Raw genomic sequence first — 26,179 nt, forward strand, 5'->3', positions numbered from 1 at the left:
CACTTTGCTCGGTCAATCCTGGTCTCTGTTCAAGAAGTTCAAAGGGGATGATGGAGAAAGTAAGTGCAGATCCTGATGGCTAGGTAGGTAGGATCTGATATATAACAATCACTGCATAGGTTATTGAATCCCTTGTCGGAGTAGAGACTCAGAGAGAGGGTGGGAATGCCCCTTTTCATGATCTGTGTGGCGTTGGATGGTTTGATGTGCTATTGATTGATTCGCCTCATTTGTAAAACTGAAACTTGTATTTCTTTTCTTTTTTCCTTATTATATATTGGATCTTGTTGCCCCTATTATTAGATAGAGACTGAAATGTTTCGGACTCCCACCAATGCTTAGAAAAGCCGTTAGTCAGCAGTTACCAAACCATCCAGAACTCAGGTACTCTGTATCTCCAGCAACAACCTTAACTTGTATACTATACTAGTAGTAGTATATAACTGGATCGATCTTGATGGTTATTTTAATTCTCACCACGGGGACTCCGGAGACTAGAAAAAGAACAGACGAAAAAGAAAACCCAAGGTCAGTGTGTAAGCCGCTAGCTCGTAACTAACTAATGACCGTGTATGTGTAATTTGCATACCGTCTGTACCTGGACAGTCTAAAAGTCTACTATAGTTAGTAACTAAGTATATTGGGGGAAAAACACCCTTTCTTTTCTCTTCATCACCAGCCAGTCCCAAAATCCCTGATTTCTCAAAGATCCGCCCACCATCATCCATCATCCATCCATCCTCCTCTATTCCATCCTCCATCCAGGCGGAACCTTCTATTTTTGTATTCTTCCTTCCTCCTCTCTGCTTGCTCGCCTGGTGATCGTCTCTCGTTTTGACTTGCTCTCCCCTCCCCACCTCTCTCTCTCTCTCTCTCTCTCTCTCTCTCTCTCTATTTTGCCTTCAGACTACTGTAACCACTCACTTCGCTTTGCTTGCTCTGACGACTGGTCCTCTTTTTTTTTTTTTTTTTTTTTTTTTTTTTTTAGCGATCAATCTTTTGCGGTCCTTTTGATCGTCCTTGCTCTTGTTGCAGGAAATGTGCTTCCTCTGCCTTAGTCGTTAGGAATTCACCATCCAACGCGGTCAAACATTCTTGAACCCGAAAAGAGCCCTCCCTTCGCTCCAACGTGGGCAACACCCTGATTTCTCCATCGAATTCAACTCCAGAGTCCACGGAAAACCACTGTCGTTTATCGTGATATCACCAGTACTCTGCTTTTGGGAAGACGCCATTCCTCTGCGTGAGGCCTCTCAACACACACCGCCATGGTTGGACCATTGCCCGCGGGACATACCCCGTCCCATACCCAGTCGTCCCTCCCCTCGTTACCTGCCCATCTACAATCGGATACGCACCTTACAGCGCATCTAGCGAGCCGGTAGCGTACTCTCTCTATCTTTCAGGGTATTGCCCACCCGCTAACTCACTATCTCCTAGATTTCATGTCGGCCTACCCACGGCCCGCCTTTCTTCCCATGCCTTGATCAGCCTCAACAGCTACACCTCCTCCTCCAAGGGCCCGGATGGCGCCAAGGAGGGTAGTGCCATGGGGGAGGCGGAGGACCTGGCTAGACGTGCCTTTACGCGCTTGGGTGCCCGTGGAGAAAACCAAGCGGTCGTTTTTCTGTAAGTAACGGAACCCCCCCCCCCCCCCCCAACACCAACCACGGCTTTGAATTGCTTGCTAATCAGCATATACAGAGGAGAGAGTGGCGCGGGGAAAACCACCATTCGCTCACACTTGCTGTCCTCGTTCCTTTCGTTCTCCTCAACCCCATTGTCCTCCAAACTGTCCTATGCCGCCTTCGTCTTTGACACCCTCACTACTACAAAGTCCCTGACCACCCCGACTGCTTCCAAAGCCGGTCTTTTCCTGGAGTTGCAGTATGATGGATCCTCCTCCGTTAACCCTACCTTGATTGGTGGCAAGATCATCGACCACAGACTGGAGCGGAGCCGAATCGCTTCTGTGCCCACCGGTGAACGTAGTTTCCATGTTCTGTACTATCTCCTGGCCGGAACAAGCGCCGCAGAGAAAACCCATCTGGGTCTGGACAGCCCCATTCACGTCACCACCGCGGCTGGTAAGCTTTCGTCCGCGTCCGTCAGCCACAAGAGATGGAGGTACCTGGGGCACCCAACCCAGTTGAAAGTAGGAATCAACGATGCGGATGGCTTCCAGCATTTCAAGACAGCCCTCCGAAAGCTGGAATTTCCCCGGAGTGAAATTGCGGAGATCTGTCAGATTTTGGCTGTCATTCTCCACATTGGCCAGCTCGAGTTTGCGAGTGGCCAATCGACGACGACCTCCGCGGAGGAATCGGGTGGCTACTCGCACGAGGGTGGGGAAACGGTCACGGTCGTGAAGAACAAGGATGTTCTCTCCATTATCGCGGCATTCTTGGGTCTTGGGGTCGCGGAACTGGAAGCTAGCTTTGGCTACCGCACCAAGACCATTCACCGGGAGCGAGTCACGGTGATGCTTGACCCGCAGGGTGCTAGGCAGAGTGCCGATGAGCTTTCGCGGATCCTATACTCTCTTTTGGTTGCCTACGTTATCGAGAATGTGAACCAGAGGATTTGCGCCGCGGAAGATAGTGTAGCCAATACGGTATCAATCGTTGACTTCCCCGGGTTTGCCCAGGCCTGTTCGACCGGATCGACTCTCGATCAGCTGTTGAACAACGCCGCCGTTGAATCCTTGTACAACTTCTGTCTACAATCTTTCTTCGATCGAAAGGCCGATATGTTGGAACGTGAAGAAGTCGCGGTGCCTGCTACCAGCTACTTCGACAACACGGATGCCGTGCGTGGGCTGTTGAAGCAAGGCAACGGATTCCTGAGCATCCTCGATGACCAGACTAGACGGGGCAGAACGGACGCTCAATTTCTCGAATCTGTGCGTAGACGGTTCGAAAATAAAAACCCCGCCATCGTGACCGGTGGGGGCTCTGGGGGTTCTGGCTACGGAGCTGGTCTGGTGTCTCAAAATGCGCGCTCGTCATTCACCGTGAAGCACTTTGCCGGAGAGGTCGACTACTCGGTGACGGGTCTGCTCGAGGAGAATGCAGAGGTGATCTCGGGCGACTTGATGAACATCATGAACTCGACTCGGAGCGACTTTGTCAGAGAGCTTTTCGGCCAAGAGGCCCTGCAAACTGTGACTCACCCCAAGGAGCGGACCGCTATTATGGAGGCGCAAGTTAGCTCGAAGCCTCTGCGGATGCCGAGTCTGGCTCGACGCAAGACTAGCCCGGCGTCCCGACTCACCTTCGACGCCGCCGTGGCTGAAGATCCCGAGGAGTCGGAAAGTCAGGCCGGCAGCTCGGCCAAAAACTCCGCCAGAAGGAAGACCGGAATGCTGATGGGTGGCATGCAATGCGCCGCTGGCCAGTTCCTTTCCTCCCTGGATATTCTGAACAAGTGTCTGAGCTCAAGCAATTTGAATCCGTACTTCGTTTTCTGCCTGAAACCCAATGACCGACGCATTGCGAATCAATTTGACAGCAAGTGTGTTCGTGCCCAGGTGCAGACCTTCGGTATTGCGGAAATAAGCCAGCGGCTGCGGAACGCAGACTTTAGCGTTTTCCTCCCGTTTGGGGAGTTCCTCGGCCTCGCGGAGGTCGGCAACGTGGTGGTAGGGAGCGACAAGGAGAAGGCTGAGGTCGTCCTGGACGAGAAACGATGGCCTGGCAACGAAGCTCGGGTCGGCAGTACCGGTGTCTTTCTCAGCGAAAGATGTTGGGCGGACCTCGCCAAGATTGGGGAACGTGTTATTCCTTCCTACCCGGCCGACGACGAGGGCAGTGACGGTCTGCTGCACCCACGGAGTGCGGGATACATGGACTCTAAGGTTCGGCTTCTCAACCCGGCGGAGCATTCCCCTGGTGCCTATATCTATGGCGATGAAGCCAAGCAGGGTTCAAATGGTAGCCGGGATTTCGACGGGCGCTCTGATGCTGGCGGTTCTGCATTTAACTCGGGCGATATGTTCCGAAACCTGGAAACAAGACAACAGATGCTGGAGAAGGGCAATGAAAAGAAGATGGAGGAGGTTGATGACGCACCTGTTTCCGGCTCTCGAAAGCGCTGGATGGCGCTGGTTTGGCTCCTCACATTCTACGTCCCGACTTTTGCGATCCGTTATATTGGTCGAATGAAGCGGAAGGATGTTCAGGTTGCCTGGCGCGAAAAGTTTGCCATCAACTTGCTCATCTGGCTATGCTGTGGCATTTCTGTTTTCATCGTGGTTGGATTCCCTGTCTTGATTTGTCCTACGCAGCATGTGTTTTCGAGTGCCGAACTGTCCTCGCACAATGGGAAAGATGGACACAACTCCTACACTGCCATTCGCGGCGTTGTGCTGAATCTTGGGGATTTCATGCCCTCCCATTACCCAGATGTTGTTCCGCAGTCAGCCTTGAAAAAATATGCCGGGGTTGATTCCACTACTCTTTTCCCCGTCCAGGTCTCAGCCTTGTGCCAGGGCCAAACCGGCTCCGTCAATGAATTGGTTCTCCTCAACTACCAGTCGACCAACACCTCGGGATCGACTACTTCCACCAGTACGGACACCAATGCCCAGTATCATGACTTCCGTTACTTCACCGGGGACTACCGGCCCGACTGGTTTTATGAGCAAATGAAGATGCTCAAATCAAACTACTTCCAGGGATATGTTGGTTACACCATGGCTTACATCAAAAAACTCGGCGATAAATCGCAGTCAATTGGTGTCATCGACGGCAAAGTTTATGACCTGACCACATACGTCGCGGGGGGCCGAAGGATCCAAGCCCCCGAAGGGCAGTCCATTCCTGATAACGTCGATAGCGATTTTATGTCTCCGCTGGTTGTCTCACTCTTCCAAGGCCGGCCCGGCCAGGACGTGAGCAAGCAATGGGAGAGCCTGGATATCGATTCGGTCTTGCGCCAGCGGATGATGACCTGTCTAGACAATCTCTTTTTCGTTGGCCACGTTGACACGCGTAACTCGACGCAGTGTCTGTTTGCTCGGTATTTCATTCTCGCCATCTCGTGTCTTGTCTGTTCCGTTGTTGTCTTCAAGTTCGCCGCTGCCTTGCAATTCTCCAGGAAGAACATGCCCGAGAATCTGGATAAATTTATTATTTGTCAGGTCCCGGCCTATACCGAAGATGAGGATTCCCTCCGTCGTGCCATGGACTCGATGGCCCGCATGCGGTATGATGACAAACGTAAGCTGCTTGTGGTTATCTGTGATGGCATGATTATTGGACAAGGTAACGACCGCCCTACGCCTCGGATTGTTCTGGACATCTTGGGCGTTCCGGAGTCCGTGGATCCTGAACCACTCAGCTTCGAGAGTTTAGGAGAAGGCATGAAACAACACAATATGGGTAAAGTTTATTCGGGCCTCTATGAGGTCCAGGGTCATATCGTGCCGTTCCTGGTTGTTGTCAAAGTTGGAAAGCCCTCGGAAGTCTCCCGCCCTGGAAACAGAGGCAAGCGTGACTCGCAGATGGTCCTCATGCGATTTTTGAACCGCGTCCATTACAACTATCCTATGAGCCCGATGGAGCTTGAGATGCACCACCAGATCCGCAACATCATTGGAGTGAACCCGACTTTCTATGAGTTCATCCTCCAGGTCGACGCCGATACGGTCGTCGCCCAAGATGCGGCAACGCGGATGGTTTCGACATTCCTTAACGATACTCGCGTCATTGGTGTCTGTGGAGAGACCGCTTTGACCAATGCCAAAACCTCGGCAGTGACTATGATTCAGGTGTACGAATACTACATCTCACACAATCTCACCAAGGCCTTCGAAAGTCTTTTCGGATCGGTTACCTGTTTGCCCGGCTGCTTCACCATGTATCGCATTCGATCCGCCGAGAGTGGCAAGCCCCTCTTCGTCAGCAAAGAAATCGTCGAGGCTTACTCGGAAATTCGCGTTGACACTTTACATATGAAGAATCTCCTGCACCTGGGAGAAGATCGGTACCTGACAACTTTGCTCCTGAAGCATCATCCCAAGTACAAGACCAAGTACATCTACAATGCCAAGGCCTGGACAATCGCCCCGGAGAGCTGGGCAGTGTTGCTGTCACAACGTCGTCGATGGATTAATTCTACTGTGCACAACTTGATTGAGCTTATTCCGCTCCAGCAACTGTGCGGTTTCTGCTGCTTCAGTATGAGGTTCATCGTCTTCCTTGACCTTCTCAGTACTGTTATTATGCCTGTCACTATCGCTTACATCATCTATCTCATTGTTTGGATCGTGAGGGACACCTCAACCATCCCGTACACCTCGTTCATTTTGCTCGCGGCAATCTACGGTTTGCAAGCTCTCGTTTTCGTTGTTCGCCGGAAATGGGATATGGTTGGGTGGATGTTTATCTATCTTCTTGCCTTGCCTGTGTATTCATTGGCCCTCCCTCTTTACTCCTTCTGGCACATGGACGATTTCTCCTGGGGTAATACTCGTGTTATCACGGGTGAGAAAGGTCGCAAGGTTGTCATCTCGGACGAAGGTAAATTCGACCCGGCTTCCATTCCGAAGAAGACGTGGGAGGAATACCAGGCCGAATTATGGGAAGCTCAGACATCTCGAGACGACCGTTCTGAAGTCTCTGGAATCTCCTACGGAACCAAATCATACCACCCTGCACAGTCCGAGTATGCGTTCCCAACGTCAAGACCCATGTCTCAGCTTGAGCTGCCTCGCTATTCATCCCGGATGTCGCTGGCACCCTCCGAAATGCTGAGCCGGCACATGGATATGGAAATGGAAGATCTTCCCAACCTCCCCAGCGACGATGCAATTCTGTCGGAGATCCGCGAGATCCTCCGAACTGCCGATTTGATGACCGTCACCAAGAAGAGCATCAAGCAGGAACTTGAGAAGCGATTCGGCGTCAGCCTCGACGCCAAGCGTCCCTACATTAACTCTGGTAAGCTCCGGATGCATTTCCCTCAAGTTTCCACCCAACGCTAACTCACGACCTCTCTCATAAGCCACGGAAGCCATTCTCTCGGGCAACCTCTAATCTCGCGACAATCCCGTTGCTTGTAATTTCCCACGAACTGAATTCTCAACCGTTGTTTCTCTTCCGCCTTGCATAAAAATTGTATAAACACCAACCCCCTCAACTTGCCCAACATCTAATACTTGCATCACCCTCGATATATCATCATCCTCTTTTACCTATTCATCTATGTACGAGGTGTAACTTTCAGCCGGCGTTTTTGACTTGCTTGTTTTCTTTGTTTTCTTTGCATTTTTTTTTTTTTTTTTGGAATCTTGTTCTACATACATGTTTCATATATTTTCCTGGCATTCATGACGATCTTACTCTGATTCAAAATATAATAGCTCTTAATGACGAGATTAAGATTTTTTAACTTTCTTCAGTACTGGCTTGCTAAAGGACATGAGTCATTTGCTTTATGGCAGCTTCAATTTAATCTTATCAATTCTGTACAGGTTATTTCTTGATTTCATATATTCAATAAATGTGTTTGTTCCATGAGGTGAAAGGTAGGTGTATTCTGTATATATTTATATATGTGTGTATCAGCAGCAGCACCCGCGAACCTTGCAAGGTAAGGTAGGTAACCTCTCTACCTAGCCCTGGGGACGGCCTCCAATCAATTAATGACTGAAAAGCTAACCAAGACTGGGCAAGGAGAGAGAGCTCAGAAGACCTAGGTCGTATTTGATACAAGGACTCCTCCGTACGGATACTTCGCAATCGTATGTACTCCGTCGTAAACATTGGGAGAATAAAGAATCCGGAATGGAATGTGCTGGATGGTAAAGTACAGAATATAGTATAGTATGTACAACATCGGACTGGTCTTTTGAAGAGATAGATAGGGGGCCACGTCATCGAATTCAGGGGGTATCTAGAAACGGAAATTGGTTTGAGACAGGGATTAGATATTTTTTTTTTTTTCCCTTGTCTTATGTTTCATGGCTGTGCGGTCTGTGTGCTCTGAACCATAGGCGCAGAGGCCTGGCTCGTTGTTGTTGTTGTTGTTGTTGTTGTTGTCTGGGTGGGTGGGTGGATACGGACGCAAATGAGGAAGATAGACAGACAGGCATGTCATAATAGTACAGTGCACAGGATTTGGTGGCTATGCTATGTTATGCTATGCCATGCCCAGGGATGACGACGATGAGATCGACTCTGCAGCCATGCTCCGTAAATTGCTCCACTTCGTTTGCGGTTGACTGGTTATGTCTGGCTTAGAACGTCGGTGCAATAGCAGGTTCTGTAACAGGCTTCTCGGTAGCTTTGCGGCCGTCCTGCTCCATGCCGAGCATTTGCCACGCTCGACCAATCACTCCGTGTCCCATGCCTTGAGAAAACCCAGTAGCAAAGACGGAGGAGTTATGTGAGGTATGTTCCGTAACTCGATGACGAGAAAGTCGTTCCTTTTTCGCAGCCACGACCCGATCCTGTTCTCGTTCGTGGGCGACGATGTCGTCGCGCCATTCAGCCCAACGCTCGAAATTCTCGCGTTGTTGGAGAACTTGGTAGCGGGGTTTGGTCTTTGCTGGGCGCCACGCGGTACGGTTTTCTGCTGATGCGGATGTGGACTTGAGGTCGCAGATGTTGGATTCCTGCGTGAGCTTGAGGAGGTGTGTGAGGATGTCTCGGCTTTCGGAGGCGGTTTGTTGGATCTTTTCCCGTTGGGGGTTGGGTGTTTGCGTGAGTGGTGCTTCAAGCCACGAGTACATTTCTGTAGACCGTTGGACGGAGTATGGGTCGAGGATGCTGGAGCGCCGGTTCTCTTCGCGGAGGAAGCGTACGGCGGCTTGGAGGCTCTCCACTTCGGCGCGGAGTGCTTCGTTCTCCCGCATGGTGGCCAGGGAAACAGCGCTGTCGACAACGACACCGTCAGTTGCAGCTGCTCCGGGAGTTCCAGAGACTCGTTTGACTCTATCAAGCCGAGATTTGATGTCATCGCGTTCCGCCTCGAGGGCTTGAAAGCTTTTGTGTTGCTTTTCCACAACGGCTTCCAGATCTGACTCCTTTGTCTTCATCTCTTCGATCTTGGTTTCCAGCTCCTTTACAGCAGCAGCCTTTTTGCTTGCTTCACGCATGCGTGATTCGACGAGCTCGACTTTGATGGTTTGCTCTTCAATAGTCTTGTCCTTGACTCCCAAGGCTGTCGATGCTTCATGGAGCTCGTTTTTCAAGCGACGGATTTCTTCATCTGCATCCGGAGAGATTGTCTTGTTGGACTTGAGCTCTTCCGATCTTGCAATCCAGGGAGCCGAGTGTTTCTCGAACTCAGACGTTATGGATAGATCTGACGCAATAGAACCCAGTTCTTCTAGAGTACCGCCTAGACTGCGCAGCATGGTGAAGAGGTAGGTCATAGCATCACTGTTATCGCTTCCAGAACCCGAGGACTGGGCGTAGAGCGCTGAGATCTGGGCCATGTGGCTTAAAGCCTCACCCAAGGAAATGGGTTCCGTGCGGCTGTCATCAATGACTAGTAGTACCATGTTTTCTCCTAGCTGTCGAGTTAAGCTTGAAAGATCTTTAGATGCTTCTTCTGCCTGCTTGAAAGATCCGGAAACGTCGTGTGAAAGAGCAAGAGATCTTGACCGCAACTCATCAACAGATCGATAGATTTTCCCCATGAAAACTTTCAAGCCCCGTGCTTGGGATACAAAGCTCTCGATCTTGCTGAAAAGGAATGTGGCTTCCTCATCACCACCCTCTGGAATTAAAAGTTTTGATTGGAGCACAGCAAGAAGCCGTGACATGGATGAGGCAGTATGATCGATGTACGACTGTGTTAGTATCGATTGCATGCAGAGTTCGTCAGCAAAAGCCTCAAGCGAAGCAGGAATAAGAGTCTCAGCAAGGTGTGATAGTAGAGCGATCGATCTTTGTAGTTCCACAGCACACTTCTTCATGTTCATCTCATTCTTCTTCAAGCTTTCGAGCCAGAAGTTGAGCGCGCGTTCCACTGGTTCGAGCTCGAATAATGCGCCTTGGACACTTCCAAAGCTCTCTGCCGGGCAGCTATTGATGTAGTTCACAAACCGCTCGCAAAGGGAAGCTATCCAGAGAAGTTTTTCGAGAACGTCATGAGCGGTGAAGACATCTTCTAACGCAGGGGATACCGACGCTTGCTCAGATATTATCTCTCGGATGGTGTTATTCATGAGGGAGGCCTTGAAGCAAACGCGTTTGAACCGTAGGAGGGCAAGAACAGAGTTGCGCTCACTCTCAAAATATTCAGGAAGATAAAGTTTTAGAATAGACAAATGCTGAACAGCTTCCTCGGCATCCATCCGACTGAGTTCGATATCGATTGTTTTTGTTTGTGCTTTTGCAACTGAGGCCTGCAACTTCAAATTTAGATCCATCATAGCTCGAGAGCGCGCTGTAAGATCCGTGGCCTCCGCTTCCGAGATCTGCTGAGAAGCCCGCATATCTTCCAGGTCTGCTTGTAATGTAGAGACAAGTTCTCGGAAGCGAACCAGCGTGTATTCCAAATCTTCTATAGCTTCGTCTTGCTGAGAAATCTTTCGAGTCTGTTCAGTGAAAAGGGTATCACGGTAGTCAATCTCCTCTTGTAACTGTTTCTCCGTCTCAATGTGGTTCCACTCCAGTTCATCGTTGATTTCCTTCAACGCCTCCAAGTCTTCAATTGCGGCAGTGAGCTCGTTGATCTCTTCCTGATAGCGCATATTTTTATCGGCCAACTCTTCGATCATCTCCTCGGCACCGAGGGCTGTCTCGAGCTGCTGTTTGAGATCTTCGACGTTGTTTTGCGATACAAGCAGCTTCTCCTTGGTAGACTCATACTGGGACTTAATCGCTGCATAGTCCTCCAGGTCCTGCTGGAGTTCCTTGATCTGGTCCTTTAGCTCCGCCTCTTGCTGTTGGGTCATATCACGAAGACGGATCAAGGCTTCGCGAAGTCGTTCATTGGTCTTCTCCATTTGTAACCATCCATGACTGGACTTCTCCTCTGGGCTCATGACCTGTCCAAGTTCCTCGTTCTCTTCACGCAAGACTTCGGCCTCTAACTGGAGTTCTTCGACTTTTATTCTTAGTGTTTCACACTCATGCTTGAAGGCATCGGCTGTTTCCTCTGCCATTTCACGGTCAAGAGTCGCCATTTCCATTAGCGACTCATGTTCTGCCTGGAGTCGTTCGACTTCTTCCAGTCTCGCTTCCGTATCTCTTAGTTTCTTGCGCAAATCAGTTATTTCAAGCTGCTGTGGCTGATACTTTGCCTGCAACTTTTGGATGATACCCTCGAACTTGTCCCGATCTGACTGCAAGTTCTCCAAAGCCTTCAACTTCTCTCGGTCGTCGGATCGTTTCTTCTCCATCACCTTCAATTTGGTTTTCAGTTCGTCGAGCTCCCTAACTACTGCGCTGCTCTGAGCTGACCGCTGCGAGGAGGATGGAACGGGTCCTGGTCGGGTAGAACTGTTTCGCAAGGCGCCTGGTGTAGGCCTAGACACTTTGGGGACCGACTCCCCGGTATCGCCAACATCACCCTCGGCATCTTGAGAATCAAGATCTGGATCTGATGGTTGGGCCCCACTGTCCTCTACTTCCTCCGAAGCTCTATTAGGGGCTGTTGGCCTTAAAACCGGGCGTTTCGATAGCGCTGAAGTTGACGATCCCGGAGGGCCTTGGAGACTTTGTCTACTCGCTTTTCTTGTAGGTCCCTGTATAGATGCCCGGGAGGCACGAGATGCGGCCGAGGGAGGTGGGGGGCCCATAGAAGTCTTGGTGCCTGTAGCGCGGGCTTTCGGTGCGACGGCAGATGGTCGCGGTGGGCCGCTAATTGACGAACGGCTAGAGAGAGGAGTGGAGGAGGTCGATAGCTGCTTTGTGGGCGACTTGGCGGGAGACTGTGTGAAAGGGAGGTAAGTAAGAGGCATTTCTTCGGGCTACGTTGGCCATACATACTTTCAGGGAGAACCGCTGCGCGACGCCTTTCGGGCCAGGTGTCGGACTGGAAGGGCCGGCGCTATGGCGTTTGTTATTCGAGGATGATATAGAACCGGGCTTTTTAAATCCTGCGCCTGTAGATATACCACTTTGGGCTCGACCTCTGCCTGCCGGGGGGGTTGGTTTTGGTGCTGGCTTCGCAGTTCGGGCGGGCTGTTCGATGACTGTGGCGACAGCAGATGGCCGAACGAACATCCCAAAGCCAGCTTCACAATCGAAATAGCGCTCTCCTTGCACGGATCCATCATTCTTGCCGGTAGCATCGTCCAATTCGACTCCAATCCATTCGCCGCCGGCGAAGTGCGTAGCTCCAATATACCGAACGGTGGCCTGCCTGCCGTCCGTGAGAGAGACCACACAGCCGGATGATAGATCAGCCATGTTTCGTCATGAAAAAGGGGAGCTCCAGGCACTGTAAGGAGGGAAGGATATGGGTGTTGATGGTGATCCTCCTATTGTTGTTGTTCGCCAGGGGAAGCTTTGCCGTTTGGCGCCTCAGGACGCGATTGGTGTGTCCCAGGGGTGCCTGGGTGCCTTATGAATATCAGGCATCACTATATCAACTACAACAACAGATCAATATCCATCCCCACAACCAACGACAACCCTTGTCGAATTGATCCTCCTTCATACAGCCCATGTCATGAGAAGTGAAATTAAAACCCTTTTAAGAGTGTTGTTTCACAAAATTTGAGGCAACGGACCCTTATGATCCATCCCCTTGCTTGATTTCGATGGAGTGGCCGGATATACCCTCGCAATGATGCTCTCAAGAAGCTAGAGATGTCATAGGGGAGGGATTTTGGATGGCCGGTGTATTTGTAGATCGAATTCTAAAGCTCTTAAATGCGGCTGTCTCTTTGGCCACAGTGCTGGCTCCTCTGTCTCTCTGTTTATGGGGCCTTATTCATCCTTCTTGAGACGCGCATCAGTGTTTTGATAATAAGACCTCTCGAGCATCTCCTCTAACTGCGAGACTATTTTGTAACCACCCCTTCTTCCAAAGGTCCCAGGGCCTTGAACTTGAGGAATACGCGTCAGTACACATATTTCGGTGCGCTGCTCTCGGCCGTTAGCAGCATAGCAGCCGCGAGTTCTCCCTTGGCTCAAAAATGGGTGGAAGGATCTATATATGTCTGTTTCTTCGGTGTTTTTTCTGTGTTTTCAATTAACGAAGTGAAACTAACACCCTTGATAGCAAATTATGACGGTTCGCTGTGCCAGGCCTGTGATTCTTTCAAGTACTGTGGAGGGTCATGGACAGGTATTATGGACAAGCTAGACTACATCCAAGGTCTTGGATTCACTGCTGTTCAAATATCGCCTACTGTGGAAAATATTCCCCAAAACACCAAATACGGGAAGCGTATCACGGCTACTGGTCCCAAAATATGCCTTTCTTGAATGAACATTTCGGTACAGGAGACAGTTACTCTCCCAGACCTCAAACGGTGGACGAATTAGTAGGCAACTAGTCAGTTGATGGCCTCCGCGTTGACGCTACCAAACACGGCTTTTCAGGCAGTAGAAGGTGCTTTTGCGCCAGGTACAGAGGCAATGGAAGTTTTGACCTGCACCAAGGTCACTGCCAATAATCAAGGGGAGATCACGGTGGGTATGTATGCCGGAGAGCCAAAGGTTTTCTTTCCTGTGAATAAGCTGACCGGGTCTGAATTATGCGGGTTTTGCAAGTCAGCCAGTTGCTTCATGCTCTACGAATAACCCCAAGGACAATCATTCACATTAACGCCATTTAGCATTCATCTCCTGGGCATCAAACATGGCTTTTTTTTGAACCTTTTGCTCGTATTAATAATATCTATTGTCTGTGACTCAGTCGAAATGTTTAAGTAGGCAATTCCGAGGAAGTTGTCTCTGATGGAATTCATCGTTCAGAATGACATCTTAATTGCAATTCAAATATTTATAGGATTCTTTATATCTGCACTTATATTTTCACACTTGGGACCTGTATGGCTCCAGAAATGATGCTGCAAGCTAATGAAATCCAACCTCCTCCATACCCTGGCATAGACCTGGAGGTAGGTCAGGGGGTTGAACCTCACAATATCATGCATGGTTCGTATGAAGAGCCTGATTAGTGTTTATGAAAGTTTAACTGGACACTAATATATATTGAAGATTGCCAATCCTCACCAGTCTCACAAGAGAAGCAAAAGCTGTCAGCTTGTTGTAGACGTATCATCATCGTTGGCGTTGTTGCTTTGATTCTGGCTTTACTGGCTTTGATAGCCTATGGAATCTACTCGGCATCTAAGTCAGACAAAGTGACTTGGGATTATTGGGAGGCCTATATAAGCCAGCCGTAGATGGTGCTAGAACTTCCTCGCTGGATATTTCCGGGGATGAGCGAAGACCTGCGTTATAGTTGCTTAAGACGCGCATAATAACTACATCAGAATGGAATAAATATTTCGCTATCTATGTGACCCTGTCAGACTTATTTAAGACCGCTTCTTTCTGTCTTCTTTTCTTTCCGTTCCTGATTTCCTTCTTACTCTCCTGCCTTCTCCATCCTCAACCTAAGCCCACATTATTGCAATAGCTTCCATCACTAAACACTCAACTTTTCATATCATCTCTTTCTATTCCTTAGAAATGGAGCAGACAAACAACACGGACTATCCCAAGTGCCCTGCACCAGCCCAGACTGCCTGGCACCCTCATAGCAGTGACACGTATGCTCCAGCACACACGGCAATCCAAATGCCTCCTGAGTATTCTCACTTGAAGCTGGAACCTGGTGATGAGGATGAAGGCGAGTCTACTCATTCTTAGTCGGGCAAGTAGTACGGAAGACTAACCAGTGCCACAACAGAATTTGAAGGCTCCAAAGCCACCAGACTTTGGAGAAAGTTCAAGGGGAAGTGCAATCCGGATCACGTTGCTCTCTGGATTATCATTCTTCTCCTTGTTGCTTTTGCTGCTGGGCTTCTTTATGTTATTCAGTTTGATCGCAAGTGACATGGGACTGTTTCAAAACCTCGCTTCTGCTGAACAGTTATAAAATATATCATATTTGGCCGACACGGACGATTACTATTTTTGCTTATACTGAGATGCACATTCTGTTCTGAGTTATATATTCGGGTTTCCTCATGTATTCCAACCTTGCTCTTGATCTATTTTCTTGATATACCTGAAATCTCAATATATCACTATACACTTCCACCTGATTTCTACTCGTACTTGTGATTTCATGTAGACCAAAACAGCGCCACATAACGAAGACATAATTTCGATCTAATAATGACAATGCAACCGGCCATCGCGGAATGCACTATACCTAGAACACCTCTTAAAGTTTAAAGGAATGACTCACTTAAAGGTATACATACAAACATGATGTAATTTTGTGGTCGATGAGCTGCAAACCTGCTCGATTTCTTCGTCTTGTGAGGCTAAGACATGAATACCGTGCTCTACGTCCACAGAGGAGTGTATAAAATATAGAAGATGCTCGAGGGATTCAGAATCGATCCGGTGGACCAAAACCAAGACTTCGAGCATGATGAGTCTTGTAACTCTTCAGAGTCCGAATACACATGCTCAGACTGGGAATGCAGCCAGTGCTTCCAATACTCTTCAGATTCAGAAAATGAACACTCAGACTTCGAGCATAGCGAGTGTTCCTACTCTGCAGATCCTGAAATTCCAACAGACGAGGACGGCAAGTCAAGTTCTTTATATCATCAATAACCATTCTCCAGCTAATGATTTTAGACGATATACCCCCGAAGTCCATGGATGGAGATCTCCACCCCTGTTACTGCTGTCGAGCACCTAACAGCGACGGAAGCCCCTTGAGTGACAACTCTGTTCACATTTCTATCATATTCTTGATTATCGTCTGTGTGTTGGAACTCGTCAGTTATGTCACGCGCTTTGTATCCAGTTGGGACATACCCGGACGGTCCACAGACAGACGCTGATGGAAGGGAAACTCCAGTCGGTAGTTACATAGGTAGTTGAGGAGGGTTTTATATCAGGGTTATGGAGGTCCTTTATGTACATGCCTTGCTCTTCGTCTAGATAGCTGTAGTTGCTTCTTATTTTGACTGATTAGAACGCACGCAATCCGATATCTGAAATCCTTGGTGGATAAGATGGAGGCTCTATTCTTCTTATAGAACATCTACTAGAGTTGTGACTCTTAATATTCTAGACTCGTGAATTTACCGTCGATTCTCTAGTCAGGCAATATACATGGATAAGAGGGCCCTTGAGACTTTGGCTGTCATTTCAACCTCACTTACCAACTTGAATCCCGTGCTACATGCTATAGGCTCCGTCTTCACCTAGTTCACTTAGTTCTCATTTCATCGTCTTTAAGTTCAACATTCTGCTAATGGCGAACTAACAGTTAAAATGCTCTTTCTCGACGTTGACCCATCCACTGAACTCGTCGAAAACATAAGGGATTGCGAAAATTACGCTATAAAGACACACGAAATGACATCCCCAGTCCAGTCCACTTGGATTGATAAGGGCGAGAGAGAAGATTACAACCCTCCTCAAGAAAGAAAGCGGCCACCACCATCGAATGCCGACGAAAATCGTCCAGAGAAGCTGGCCAAATCCTTCGAAGAACCAGATCTACCCAGCGTCTCTGCGCAAAGGCCTGTCGTGAGCGAAGAATACTTGCATTCTCTGTCTATGTATCAAGATGAGCAGGAGACGGATAAGATGGACGACCTGGCTGGTTTTGAAGCTCAGATACCGTCCATGCCGGAAACCCAGACCCAGACGATTTCCACCTTCTTCGCACATCCTATAGTATTTGATCACGATCCCAAAGATGGATCAAAACCCTGCCACTGGTGTTATAACTTCGCCTATGGCATCGTTGGGCTCGGAGATACAACGGTCGAGGCCCTCAATTTTGGTAATGGAAAGTACTACGAGCTTTCTGGTGGTCACGCTGGTAATGATCAGGAGGGGACTCGGATGTGCACTTCATGCGCGAAAGCTAGGATTCGCATTATGAGATGCCCAGGGCACACTATTGCTTCCATGGGAGATATCGATTCGTTTGACTTTGAGGCTGCATACGAGAGTTTAGTCGCAGTCTCGGGACAGACGAACCAGGCGAAGAACCCGTGGTGCAGCATTTGTCCCACCCCAGCATTTTTCAAGTGCGAGACTTCAAATGGATGCGGGCTTCTACTCTGCGAGGGGTGCAAGATATTAATGCAAGGGTTTAAAGGGGATATCGCTCAAGTGGTAGGAACGAACAAGGTTTTCGACCCAGAGAATGGAAACAGAGCTGATGTCGTCTTTCTTCTGCCGGACAATGAGCTTTATCGATTCTATGACCTCCAGAAGTTGCCAGATATGAGTTGAAGCCGGTGATGGGGTAATTTTTTCCTACTTCAGAAGGGTGCTGGTTGGTTAGCATTTGGACTCTGCTTGGGATGCAAAAGTGAATCTTTTTTTTTTGGGGGGGGTTACTGTTCTTCTGTGATTTCGAGACGAGACCCGGGGTTTATGTATTTAGTAGGGTAGGTACTTAAAAAAAAGGAGATGAAGCTATAGCTACAAGAGAAGCAACATGGAAGAATTTTCCAGTTTTCCAGATCTGTTCTGTTGCACAACCTCAGGCTCCCCATCCGCACTCCCAAACAAGCAAGCAAGCAATAATATAACTTCACTATCCACAGAAATCTGCAAGTGTCAGATCAACCCTACTTCCACCCTCAACCAGACAATATTTGAATCTATCAAAGAAAAACGAACCCTAGTCCTTTCTTGATCATAATTTTTTTTTCTTCTTCCCCACCAAATCCAATCACTCAGCTCCTGTGTCTAGGCCCTGACTAAACGAGCCTTCCGCCTTTCATAACCAACTAACGGCATCCGGATTTTCAGGTTTTCCCTTGGATACTACTGCACTGCCTGCTGTACTAACAGCTAATCCATTCAACTTTCTTCCTTTTCCCTTCCCTCACTTTTTATTGGGGCTTTCCCGACCGATTGTCCGCCGCCATTTTCTTCCCTTCCTCCCTCGAAACCCCCCCCCCATCCTCCCACACCGTGTTACCTAGAGCTGCCACGAGACGTGCGCAGCTCACTGTCACGACGTCTTCCACAAAGCGCCGCAAGGTAGCAGAGCCTCGCAGACCAGGAGCTGCCCTTCCGGGTTTGTCGTTAGCCTCGCAGGCCGGAAGACGTCACGGCCGTCATAACACCTCCGAATTGCCTTCCTCCTCTTCTACCTCCCAGACCCCTCGTGCTCGCTTGTCGCCTTCCTCCGCTTCGAATCGCACCCGGAGTTCCTCAGCCTCTCCGCCTCCTCGTTATATCCCCGCCCATCTGCAGGACGAAGTTCTAGGGACCAAATCCCAGGCCCCCGCTCGCTTACCAACAACCCCGGATTTACCCAGTAGTCCTGTCGATTATCCCTCCGCGGCCTGTGCAGGGCTTACCCTTGCCAGTGACCCTGCGACTGATATGTCGGGTTCAGAGCAGAGAGACGATAGCGTTCCGCCGACCGGGCATGATGCTAGCCCAGCGTCTCCAGGTGTGAAGCGGGAAGCGCCAGAGGTGGAGCCCGATGTCGAGATGGATCTAGACACGCAAAGAGATGAACAGCCCCAACCCGCTAACCCCGATGCTATGGATACAGCCGGCTCGGACGACGATTCTGCGGGGAACGATGGTAATTCAGGATCCGACCAGACTCACCACACACCATCCAGCATGTCCACCTATACTAACTCGGAAACAGCGACACAAAATAACACAAAGACCCAAGGCTCCGTGCCGCCTGCGGAACGTCCTTGCTTCGATGACCAGGTCGCGAAGGTGACCTGCTTTATGATGCAGCCGTTGCAGGAGAGCCAGAAGGGCTATGTGGTTTCTATGTCGTGGTTAAAGCGGGTGCTTGCACGGAGTTCGACTCATGCCGACCAGGTGGATAAGTCGGCCGCGGAAGGCGAAATCGGTCCAGTCGACAACTCAGATCTTGTCCTCGTCACAGACCCCGCCAATACTCACTTCAAGGATGAGCATGAAGAGCCATTCATTCCCTTGCGCCCGGGACTACGAATGGGAGAAGACTTTGAAGTGGTGCCTCAAGAGGGTTGGGACCTAATTATGCAATGGTACGGGCTAGCGGAGCAGTCCCCAGTCATCGTTCGATATGCTCACAACACCAATGCATCGGGCGAGTCGGAGAATATTCAATACGAAATCAACCCCCCGATTTACACGATCCTGAAGCTCTCAAACCCATCAGCGGGGACAACCCCACAGGTCTTGAAAGAAAAGACACTGCCACCTGTCAAGACACTATCTAGCCGACAAACCAATTTCCAGAAGTGGCTGAAGCACGCCAAGGAGCAAGTTCATATTGACATGTCGACCAAGGTTCGCGTTTGGCGGATCTTAGGTGGCCTGTCAAGTGCAACCACATCTGCTGCAATTACGCCGGCTGCGTCTCGCAGCGCCTCTCCCGCGCCTTTTTCACCTCTCGTTTCGAATGCCGGTACCAACCTTGTTCTTGATCTCAACACCTTCCTATCGCTGTCGGAGGGATCTCAAAGAGAATTGCTGGAAGAAGCCAAAGACCAAACTGCTAACCCTAATTACAACGGACGGATGACTCTGGACCTGGCGGGACTTGGCGATAACGACATTGTGGTTCTCGAAGAGCGAGTCTCCGGGACTGGAAGCGGGGGAGAGTGGGTGTCAGAGTTGTCCAAGCAAGCTCTCAACCGTCTTGGTGTTTCTTCCGGTGGTTTGAAAAGTAATGTCCCGTCTAAATTGAAGACGAAAAGCCCTGCTCCCAGCGGTCGCTCGTCCCCAATCCAGGAACCTACCAGGGGAACACGCAAAGATGGCAAACCCCGTGGAAATACAGGCTTGAGCAACCTGGGTAACACGTGCTACATGAACTCTGCTCTGCAGTGTGTACGCAGCGTGGAGGAACTTACTTATTATTTTCTAAGTAAGTTGGCTTTGGGATTGCCAGGTAGTAGAACGTTTGCTGACTCCCCGAAGACGATGTTTACAAGCAAGATCTTAATCCCAGCAACCCTTTAGCCCACAACGGAGACGTTGCCAAAGCATACGCTAATCTCTTACGCATGATGTTTGATGAAAACGGACAATCCTCGTTTGCTCCTAGGCAGTTGAAACAAACGATTGGCCGATACGGTCCGGCGTTTTCAGGATATGGACAACAGGATTCCCAGGAATTTCTTTTGTTCCTCCTCGATGGCCTGCAAGAAGATTTGAATAGGATCCAGAAGAAGCCGTACATTGAGAAACCTGACTCGACAGATGAGATGGTGCACGATAAGGAAGCGCTACGAGGATTTGCGGACAAGTGCTGGGATATCTATAAAGCCCGCAATGATTCCGTTATTACGGATTTGTTTGCTGGTATGTACAAGTCGACCCTGGTCTGCCCTGCTTGTGACAAGGTCAGCATCATCTTCGATCCGTTCAACAACCTTACCCTCCAGCTCCCCATCGAGAATCTCTGGAGTAAGGAGATTTTCTACTTCCCTCTTCGCAAGAAACCGATTCTAGTCGATGTTGAGATCGATAAAAACTCCAGCATCAAGGCCCTCAAGGAGCTGGTTGCGAAGAAGATGGACTCTGACCCTCAACGTTTGGTCATGGCTGAAATCTACAAATGCAAATTCTACAAGATGTTCGACAACACAAGTTCAATTGCTGAGTACCATATTAGCTCTGGTGACGATATTGCTATCTTTGAAGTCGAGTCTGTCCCAACAAATTACAACCCTGACAAGCCGCAAAAGAGCCACTTCTCCTTTGGACGTCCGAGCCATGAGGAAGTGCTGAGCTTTGATTCGCCCAGGGCGGATAAGATGTTGGTACCAATCTTCAACAGAGTTGAGAGGCAGCGCCCTACCAGCTATAGGAACTCGCAACGTCAATTCTTTGGAGTTCCATCGTATGTTATTATTAACCGCGAGGAGGCAATGGATTACGATAGCATTATGCGCAAGGTCCTTGCCGAGGTCGCCCCAATGACTACTCGTGATTTCCTGAATGAAGAGGCATCTGATGATAGTCCGCAAGAAGCATCTGCAGAGGATTCTGATACTGTTATCATGAACGAGGACGACGCAGAGTCGGCCGACTCCAAGATCAAGACTACTTCGGTTGACGGTGAGGAGGGTATGGTGGATGTGTCGATGCGTGATGCTTCCGACCAAACAGACGATAATTCTTCGCAAGATTCCACGCGCAACGCCCGTCTTGAGAGCTCTATTCCAGCTAGATTCCATAGCCTTTTCGAGATAAAGGTTGTGAAGACTAACGAGGCTGTGCCTCTGGGCTTTTCGTCAGTGGATGAAAATAAGGATTACCCAAAGATGTCATCACGCATCAAACCAAAGGCTGTCAAGTCCCAGAAGGCAGCAAAGCCCAAGGCCCCTCCCGCCAAAACCCAGGAAGAAAGCGGAGTTGGCAATGATGAGCTCGAGCTTACATCCGAGGCAGCTGAGAAGAAGTCTAGTGATGAGGAATTGACTGAAGACAAACGCGGCAATAGCTCGGATAGTGAAGTGGATATGCTCACTACTACTGCTCGCAATTCCACCCCTAAGCCACAAGCCCAACAACGTCCTTTGGTTTGTCCTGGTGAGGCTATTGTTCTGGATTGGAGTGAGGACGCTCATGATGCTCTGTTTACTGGTGACAGCCGGGATCGTGATGGTGTCCGTGGAGCACCTACGTGGACTAACGTGGAGCGACTTGCTGATCCTGACTTGGCTAATAGACGTATGCTTCGCCAGAGGCGCAAGAAGAGAGGTGTTACGCTCAATGAGTGCTTGGACGAGTTCAACAAGGAGGAAATTCTGTCAGAAAATGATGCCTGGTATTGCCCCCGCTGCAAGGAACACCGTCGGGCTAGCAAGAAATTCGAACTGTGGAAGACACCCGACATTCTTGTCATGCACCTCAAAAGATTTAGCGCAAGCCGTGGATTCCGGGACAAGTTGGATATTATGGTCGATTTCCCTGTAGAGGGCCTAGATTTGACCGGCAGAGTTGAGGCGCCTGAAGATGGGAAGAGCTTGGTTTATGACCTTTTTGCTGTCGATAATCACTACGGTGGGCTTGGAGGAGGCCATTACACTGCATATGCGAAGAATTTCATGACAGGCATGTGGAACGAGTATAACGGTAAGTTTGGGGTGCCTTTTTTTTTTTTTTTTTTTTTTTATCCCCCCCCCCCAATGATGTGAACCTGACGTGTGTAGATTCATCTGTATCACGATCCATTGACCCCCAGAGTGTTGTTACTTCATCGGCGTATCTGTTGTTCTACCGGCGTCGGTCTGATCGCCCCCTGGGCGGTAAAATCCTCGAGGAGATTACCGAATCATCCACCCGTCCTGGCAGTGAGGGCTCCGACTCACAAGAGGAATCCCGCGGACCGTCTCCTTCGGGGGAAGGCCGGCGTCTCGGCGGCTCCTCCCGCAATGGGTCGTCGAGCGCATTAGCCGGAGTCGGAGCAGCTCACCAATTGGGAGATGGTGGTTTGCGAATTGGAACTCAAATGAAGAGCAGGGATGATGACATTCCGCCGGAATATTCCAATAGCCCCTCGTACGGGGAACGGAGCCTCGGCCGCACCAATCGACTGGAAGGTATGAACTTTGATGATGAAGATTTTGGCAGCGGGGCGCTTGCAAACTCGTTTCGCTCCCCCAGCCCGCCCTCCTGGTCCTTCAAGCGAGTCACGGATGCTCATAGCGCTTTACAGATCACAACAGAGCTTCCGGGACCGATCTCTGACGACGAGGATCTACTCGACGACGACGCCAGCAACAAAGCCGTGGGAGGCGGTGACATCAGCGATTCCGAGCTTCGACTGGCATCACTCACGGATAGCCCGCCTGGCCAAGGACCCGTTTTCCCAGGAACCCCTATGGACGAGTCATCCATCCGCGACATCCCTCCTTTAGATGTGGATGATGACGACGACCTTCCGGTGGTCGAGTTACGAGTACCTGATGAGGAGCAGATAGTCTCCGACTAGAGTGTGGATGGATGGTTTACTACTTTCTCTTAATCTATTTTCTTTCTCTTTTTTTTTTTTTTTTTTTTTTTTGGAAATGTGAAAATGAAATGTTTTAGACGACAGACAGGGCTATCGCACAAAAGTAAGCTCTGGTGATTGATGATTCTACAGTGAAATGGTAACCCCGATGGGTTTGATTTCCCTTTTCCCTCTCTCGTCCATTCCAGTCACTGTTTCTTTCTTTCTTTCTTTCTTTCCTTTTTGCATGATTGCATTTTCTGTTCTTTTTCTTTCCCTTCGTTCTGCAGCATCATATGGGTTTCGGACGGTAGACCCCAGCCAGCCCTTGCATTTATGTTTTGTTTTCTAAATACTGGAAGGCACGATTTCTGATTTCCGGTCGGTCTCAGCATGAAGTTTCCATGTTTTTACAACTAAAAGCTTTCTTTCCTGTTGGCAACGTTTCTAGAGCGGAACCTATCTTGTACGGCGTCTGACCGGCTTATACGTCTGTTTGTCAGCTTGTTTAATTCCATTCCAGTTACTCGAGTGTTTTCCTGTAGAGTCTTTTCTTTTCGTACTGTCTACTGTAACTACGGAGTATTACATTGTACACCACCCGACTCATCTTGTCTCTTTGTGCTGTACAACTCGGTGGTTATATATATATACATAGATATATACACAATGTCCTCTATTCAGCACCACTCCGACCCCTGCCCCTCTCTTACATCCCTTCTTGAATCTCATCTTCCCTACTCGGGTCCTCTTCTTCGCGGACGTCGCGGTGGGTAATTTGGCTAGTCGCAGGGTGATGGAGAAGATGGGAGGGCGGGTTAGCATGGACTGTTGCTTGGGTGGTTGTAGATATTTGATGTTTGATTTCTTTCTTTCTTCTGTGGTCGTGTCCTACCTTGGGTTGGATGGATGGATGGATGGATGGATGGATGGATGGATGGATGGTGTGCTATGTGTATAATATAATATACCCTTACATTTCTGTGCAAGTTCGATTTCTATTCATTATATACCCGTCTATGGGGTTTTGTGTTCGAGCCCATACAATAAACAACATGTACTCTCTCTCTGTACTCAATTTAAGATAAGTGGTTTATAGGACCTGCTGTTCCCGAGTAAACCCCCCCCCCCCCCCCAAAAGACCTGTATGTAGTAGTAACTGTGGTTGTTTAGTGAGGAACCAGCCTCACTGTGCAACTGGCCATCCATCTACATATTTCAACGGGCTGTACCCGAGTCGTGCTTCCTACATACATATTAACCTTAGCTTCACGTCATGGTAGAGTTCTGGCAAACTTACCCAAAAGTCATAGCTGACAGATTTGTTTACTAGATGGAAGAAGGGTCAGTGATCCAATCCACATCGTGAAGATACGATCTTCCAGACATACGATAATGGTAGTATAAAATGTCCCCATCTTCTTCGGCCAAAACCCCCTGCCCCCCCGGGGCGAATGTATCGCCATTCGAGGCGTAGACTGTTTCGCCGCCGCCGTCCACAAGATCGTTCCCTTGCTTATCCAGGAATGGACCCTGCGGGCTATCGGATCGGCCAACCCTAATGCGATACCTGGCACTCCAGTTAGCCAGGTTTACCTGATCAGTAACAAGGAATGGAGGAGGGGGATAATCCACACTCTTTGCCCGGAAAATTAGAAAGAAACTTATCGGTTATGTCGCAACATCTCCCCCAGCTAAACCAGAGGTAGTAGTAAGGTTCATGATACGAAAGATAACTCCCCTCAATCGGATGGCCACCACTCGGGTCACCACAAATCCCATTCGCATTCTTCCTAGCCGGGAAGACAGCAGCCGGTTCACGAGCCAAATGACGCACATCGGATCTGCCATTCTCACCGGGGGAGATCAGATCCTGCCCCAGCGGGATCTGCCAGATACCGGACCAAAAGCTGCCGAAATTTAGATACGCCTGTCCGTTATCGGCAACGAAAACGCTCGCGTCGATGGTGTTGGATTGATCCAACGGGTACTCGTCCGACCCCTTGCCCTTGCCCGATTGAATGATCAGCCCGTGATCAACCCATCCGCCTGGTCCCGGGGAGGCCGACGACGCGACTCCGATGGCGCTGTTGCGACATCCTGCGTTGCTAACGGCATAATAGCAGTAGAACCGGTCGCCTACTTGGATCGTCGTTGGTGCCCAGGGGGCCTTCCGGTCCCCCTTGGGGATGACACTATCGGCCGGGAGAACCGAACCGGTTTTCTCCCAGGGCCCAGCTAAGCTCGACGCCTGGTGAATGGCGATATGCTCGCCCACACTGTAGGAATAGTACGTATCTCCCACGCGGAGAAGGCTGGGATCATGGATCCGCAGGTCCGTCTGATGTGTCGCAGGATAAGACAATGGCAAGTCGGGACGACGACGCGGATGCGGCTTGATTTTCAATGCCACAGCGAGGGAAACTAGCAAAAGCACGGCCAGAAGTACTGTCATCTTGAGACAGCGGCGGAGAAACAAGCGACGGATTGCAATGGCTCCGGGCCTGGCGGCATCCTTCCCGGGCTGGGAATGTGGAAGACCCCATGGTAATAACTCATAGTCGCCCGCCTTGCCGAACATTCTGGTTGCAAAAAACCGTGAGAACCCTCCTGGGGGCTCATTGTCTCCCGGCGTGGCGAAGGGTTGGGGCATATCCAGTATGAAGGGGAGGGAAGTGTGAAGTGCCCGAAAAAGTCAGCGCATCGTTTTCGAGGGGTTGTCAAAATGAACCCATTACATATGTCAATGTTTAAAGGAGCCTAAAGAAGAGTGGAGCTCTAAGAGGGTTTTGGGGGGAACGGGCAAGGTCCCTGAGGATGCCGGGTGCGGCAACCCTGTAGATCTTCGTCCACAGAAGGTCAATGGCGTTGTAGTTTATTCGAAAAGGGTCCGTGAGACAATCAGCAGCCGGAATTGCTTCCACAAAGAGAGAAATGACGAGCAGGTGTGAATAGTGATGACGTTGAAGATAATTAAACGTGGAGTGCCTGTTGATCCTGGAGCAGGGAGACGAGAAAAGAAAAAAAAAAAAAAAAAACGCCCCGACCCACTAGTTAATAAGGCTGCTTTAAATCCCGATCAATAGTTATCCCAATTATTCCAAGACGAACAGGATCGCGTTTTGGGTGGTTTCATCTGAGGACAATT

At 49.6% G+C, this 26,179-nt stretch overlaps 9 protein-coding genes across 9 annotated transcripts; 7 read left to right on the top strand and 2 right to left on the bottom strand.

Moving 5' to 3' along the window:
- The first annotated feature begins 976 nt into the window (after nucleotides 1–976).
- On the top strand, nucleotides 977–7,293 carry chsE (chitin synthase class Va). Its single transcript, XM_040897554.1, has 4 exons — nucleotides 977–1,381; nucleotides 1,441–1,629; nucleotides 1,705–6,941; nucleotides 7,006–7,293. The coding sequence occupies exons 1-4, from the start codon at nucleotides 1,269–1,271 to the stop codon at nucleotides 7,035–7,037; spliced, it is 5,571 nt and encodes a 1,856-aa protein (XP_040750995.1). The 5' UTR covers nucleotides 977–1,268; the 3' UTR covers nucleotides 7,038–7,293.
- Nucleotides 7,294–8,239: 946 nt separating this feature from the next.
- Nucleotides 8,240–12,368, bottom strand: P175DRAFT_0441085 (putative dynactin; the record flags this gene model as incomplete). Its single annotated transcript, XM_040894059.1, has 2 exons — nucleotides 8,240–11,887; nucleotides 11,946–12,368. 2 exons carry the CDS (start codon nucleotides 12,366–12,368, stop codon nucleotides 8,240–8,242), a joined length of 4,071 nt encoding a protein of 1,356 aa, XP_040750996.1.
- A 49-nt stretch (nucleotides 12,369–12,417) lies between these two features.
- P175DRAFT_0534054 (uncharacterized protein) lies at nucleotides 12,418–13,391 on the top strand (the record flags this gene model as incomplete). The annotated part of the gene is made up of 3 exons (XM_040900104.1): nucleotides 12,418–12,496; nucleotides 12,994–13,134; nucleotides 13,186–13,391. The coding sequence occupies 3 exons, from the start codon at nucleotides 12,418–12,420 to the stop codon at nucleotides 13,389–13,391; spliced, it is 426 nt and encodes a 141-aa protein (XP_040750997.1).
- On the top strand, nucleotides 13,370–13,806 carry P175DRAFT_0309285 (uncharacterized protein). The gene has a single exon (XM_040892825.1). The coding sequence runs from the start codon at nucleotides 13,470–13,472 to the stop codon at nucleotides 13,707–13,709; it is 240 nt and encodes a 79-aa protein (XP_040750998.1). The 5' UTR covers nucleotides 13,370–13,469; the 3' UTR covers nucleotides 13,710–13,806.
- Nucleotides 13,807–14,465: 659 nt separating this feature from the next.
- On the top strand, nucleotides 14,466–15,148 carry P175DRAFT_0503143 (uncharacterized protein). Its single transcript, XM_040897555.1, has 2 exons — nucleotides 14,466–14,766; nucleotides 14,827–15,148. The coding sequence occupies exons 1-2, from the start codon at nucleotides 14,607–14,609 to the stop codon at nucleotides 14,970–14,972; spliced, it is 306 nt and encodes a 101-aa protein (XP_040750999.1). The 5' UTR covers nucleotides 14,466–14,606; the 3' UTR covers nucleotides 14,973–15,148.
- Nucleotides 15,149–15,371: 223 nt separating this feature from the next.
- Nucleotides 15,372–16,175, top strand: P175DRAFT_0503145 (uncharacterized protein). The gene is made up of 2 exons (XM_040897556.1): nucleotides 15,372–15,678; nucleotides 15,732–16,175. The coding sequence occupies exons 1-2, from the start codon at nucleotides 15,465–15,467 to the stop codon at nucleotides 15,938–15,940; spliced, it is 423 nt and encodes a 140-aa protein (XP_040751000.1). The 5' UTR covers nucleotides 15,372–15,464; the 3' UTR covers nucleotides 15,941–16,175.
- Nucleotides 16,176–16,400: 225 nt separating this feature from the next.
- P175DRAFT_0483211 (putative C6 finger domain protein) lies at nucleotides 16,401–17,801 on the top strand. Its single transcript, XM_040895526.1, has one exon. It carries the CDS (start codon nucleotides 16,461–16,463, stop codon nucleotides 17,349–17,351), a length of 891 nt encoding a protein of 296 aa, XP_040751001.1. The 5' UTR covers nucleotides 16,401–16,460; the 3' UTR covers nucleotides 17,352–17,801.
- A 657-nt stretch (nucleotides 17,802–18,458) lies between these two features.
- Nucleotides 18,459–23,031, top strand: P175DRAFT_0494727 (putative ubiquitin-specific protease UBP12; the record flags this gene model as incomplete). The annotated part of the gene is made up of 3 exons (XM_040896029.1): nucleotides 18,459–19,956; nucleotides 20,010–22,172; nucleotides 22,250–23,031. 3 exons carry the CDS (start codon nucleotides 18,459–18,461, stop codon nucleotides 23,029–23,031), a joined length of 4,443 nt encoding a protein of 1,480 aa, XP_040751002.1.
- A 1,142-nt stretch (nucleotides 23,032–24,173) lies between these two features.
- P175DRAFT_0503147 (arabinan endo-1,5-alpha-L-arabinosidase) lies at nucleotides 24,174–26,074 on the bottom strand. The gene is made up of 4 exons (XM_040897557.1): nucleotides 24,669–26,074; nucleotides 24,423–24,601; nucleotides 24,332–24,360; nucleotides 24,174–24,277 (listed from the first exon to the last, which is right to left on the bottom strand). Exons 1-4 carry the CDS (start codon nucleotides 25,682–25,684, stop codon nucleotides 24,218–24,220), a joined length of 1,284 nt encoding a protein of 427 aa, XP_040751003.1. The 5' UTR covers nucleotides 25,685–26,074; the 3' UTR covers nucleotides 24,174–24,217.
- Nucleotides 26,075–26,179: the final 105 nt, after the last annotated feature.

The sequence above is a fragment of the Aspergillus ochraceoroseus genome (genome assembly GCF_002846915.1).
Source record: "Aspergillus ochraceoroseus IBT 24754 chromosome Unknown P175scaffold_6, whole genome shotgun sequence".
Taxonomy (NCBI): Eukaryota; Fungi; Ascomycota; class Eurotiomycetes; order Eurotiales; family Aspergillaceae; genus Aspergillus; species Aspergillus ochraceoroseus.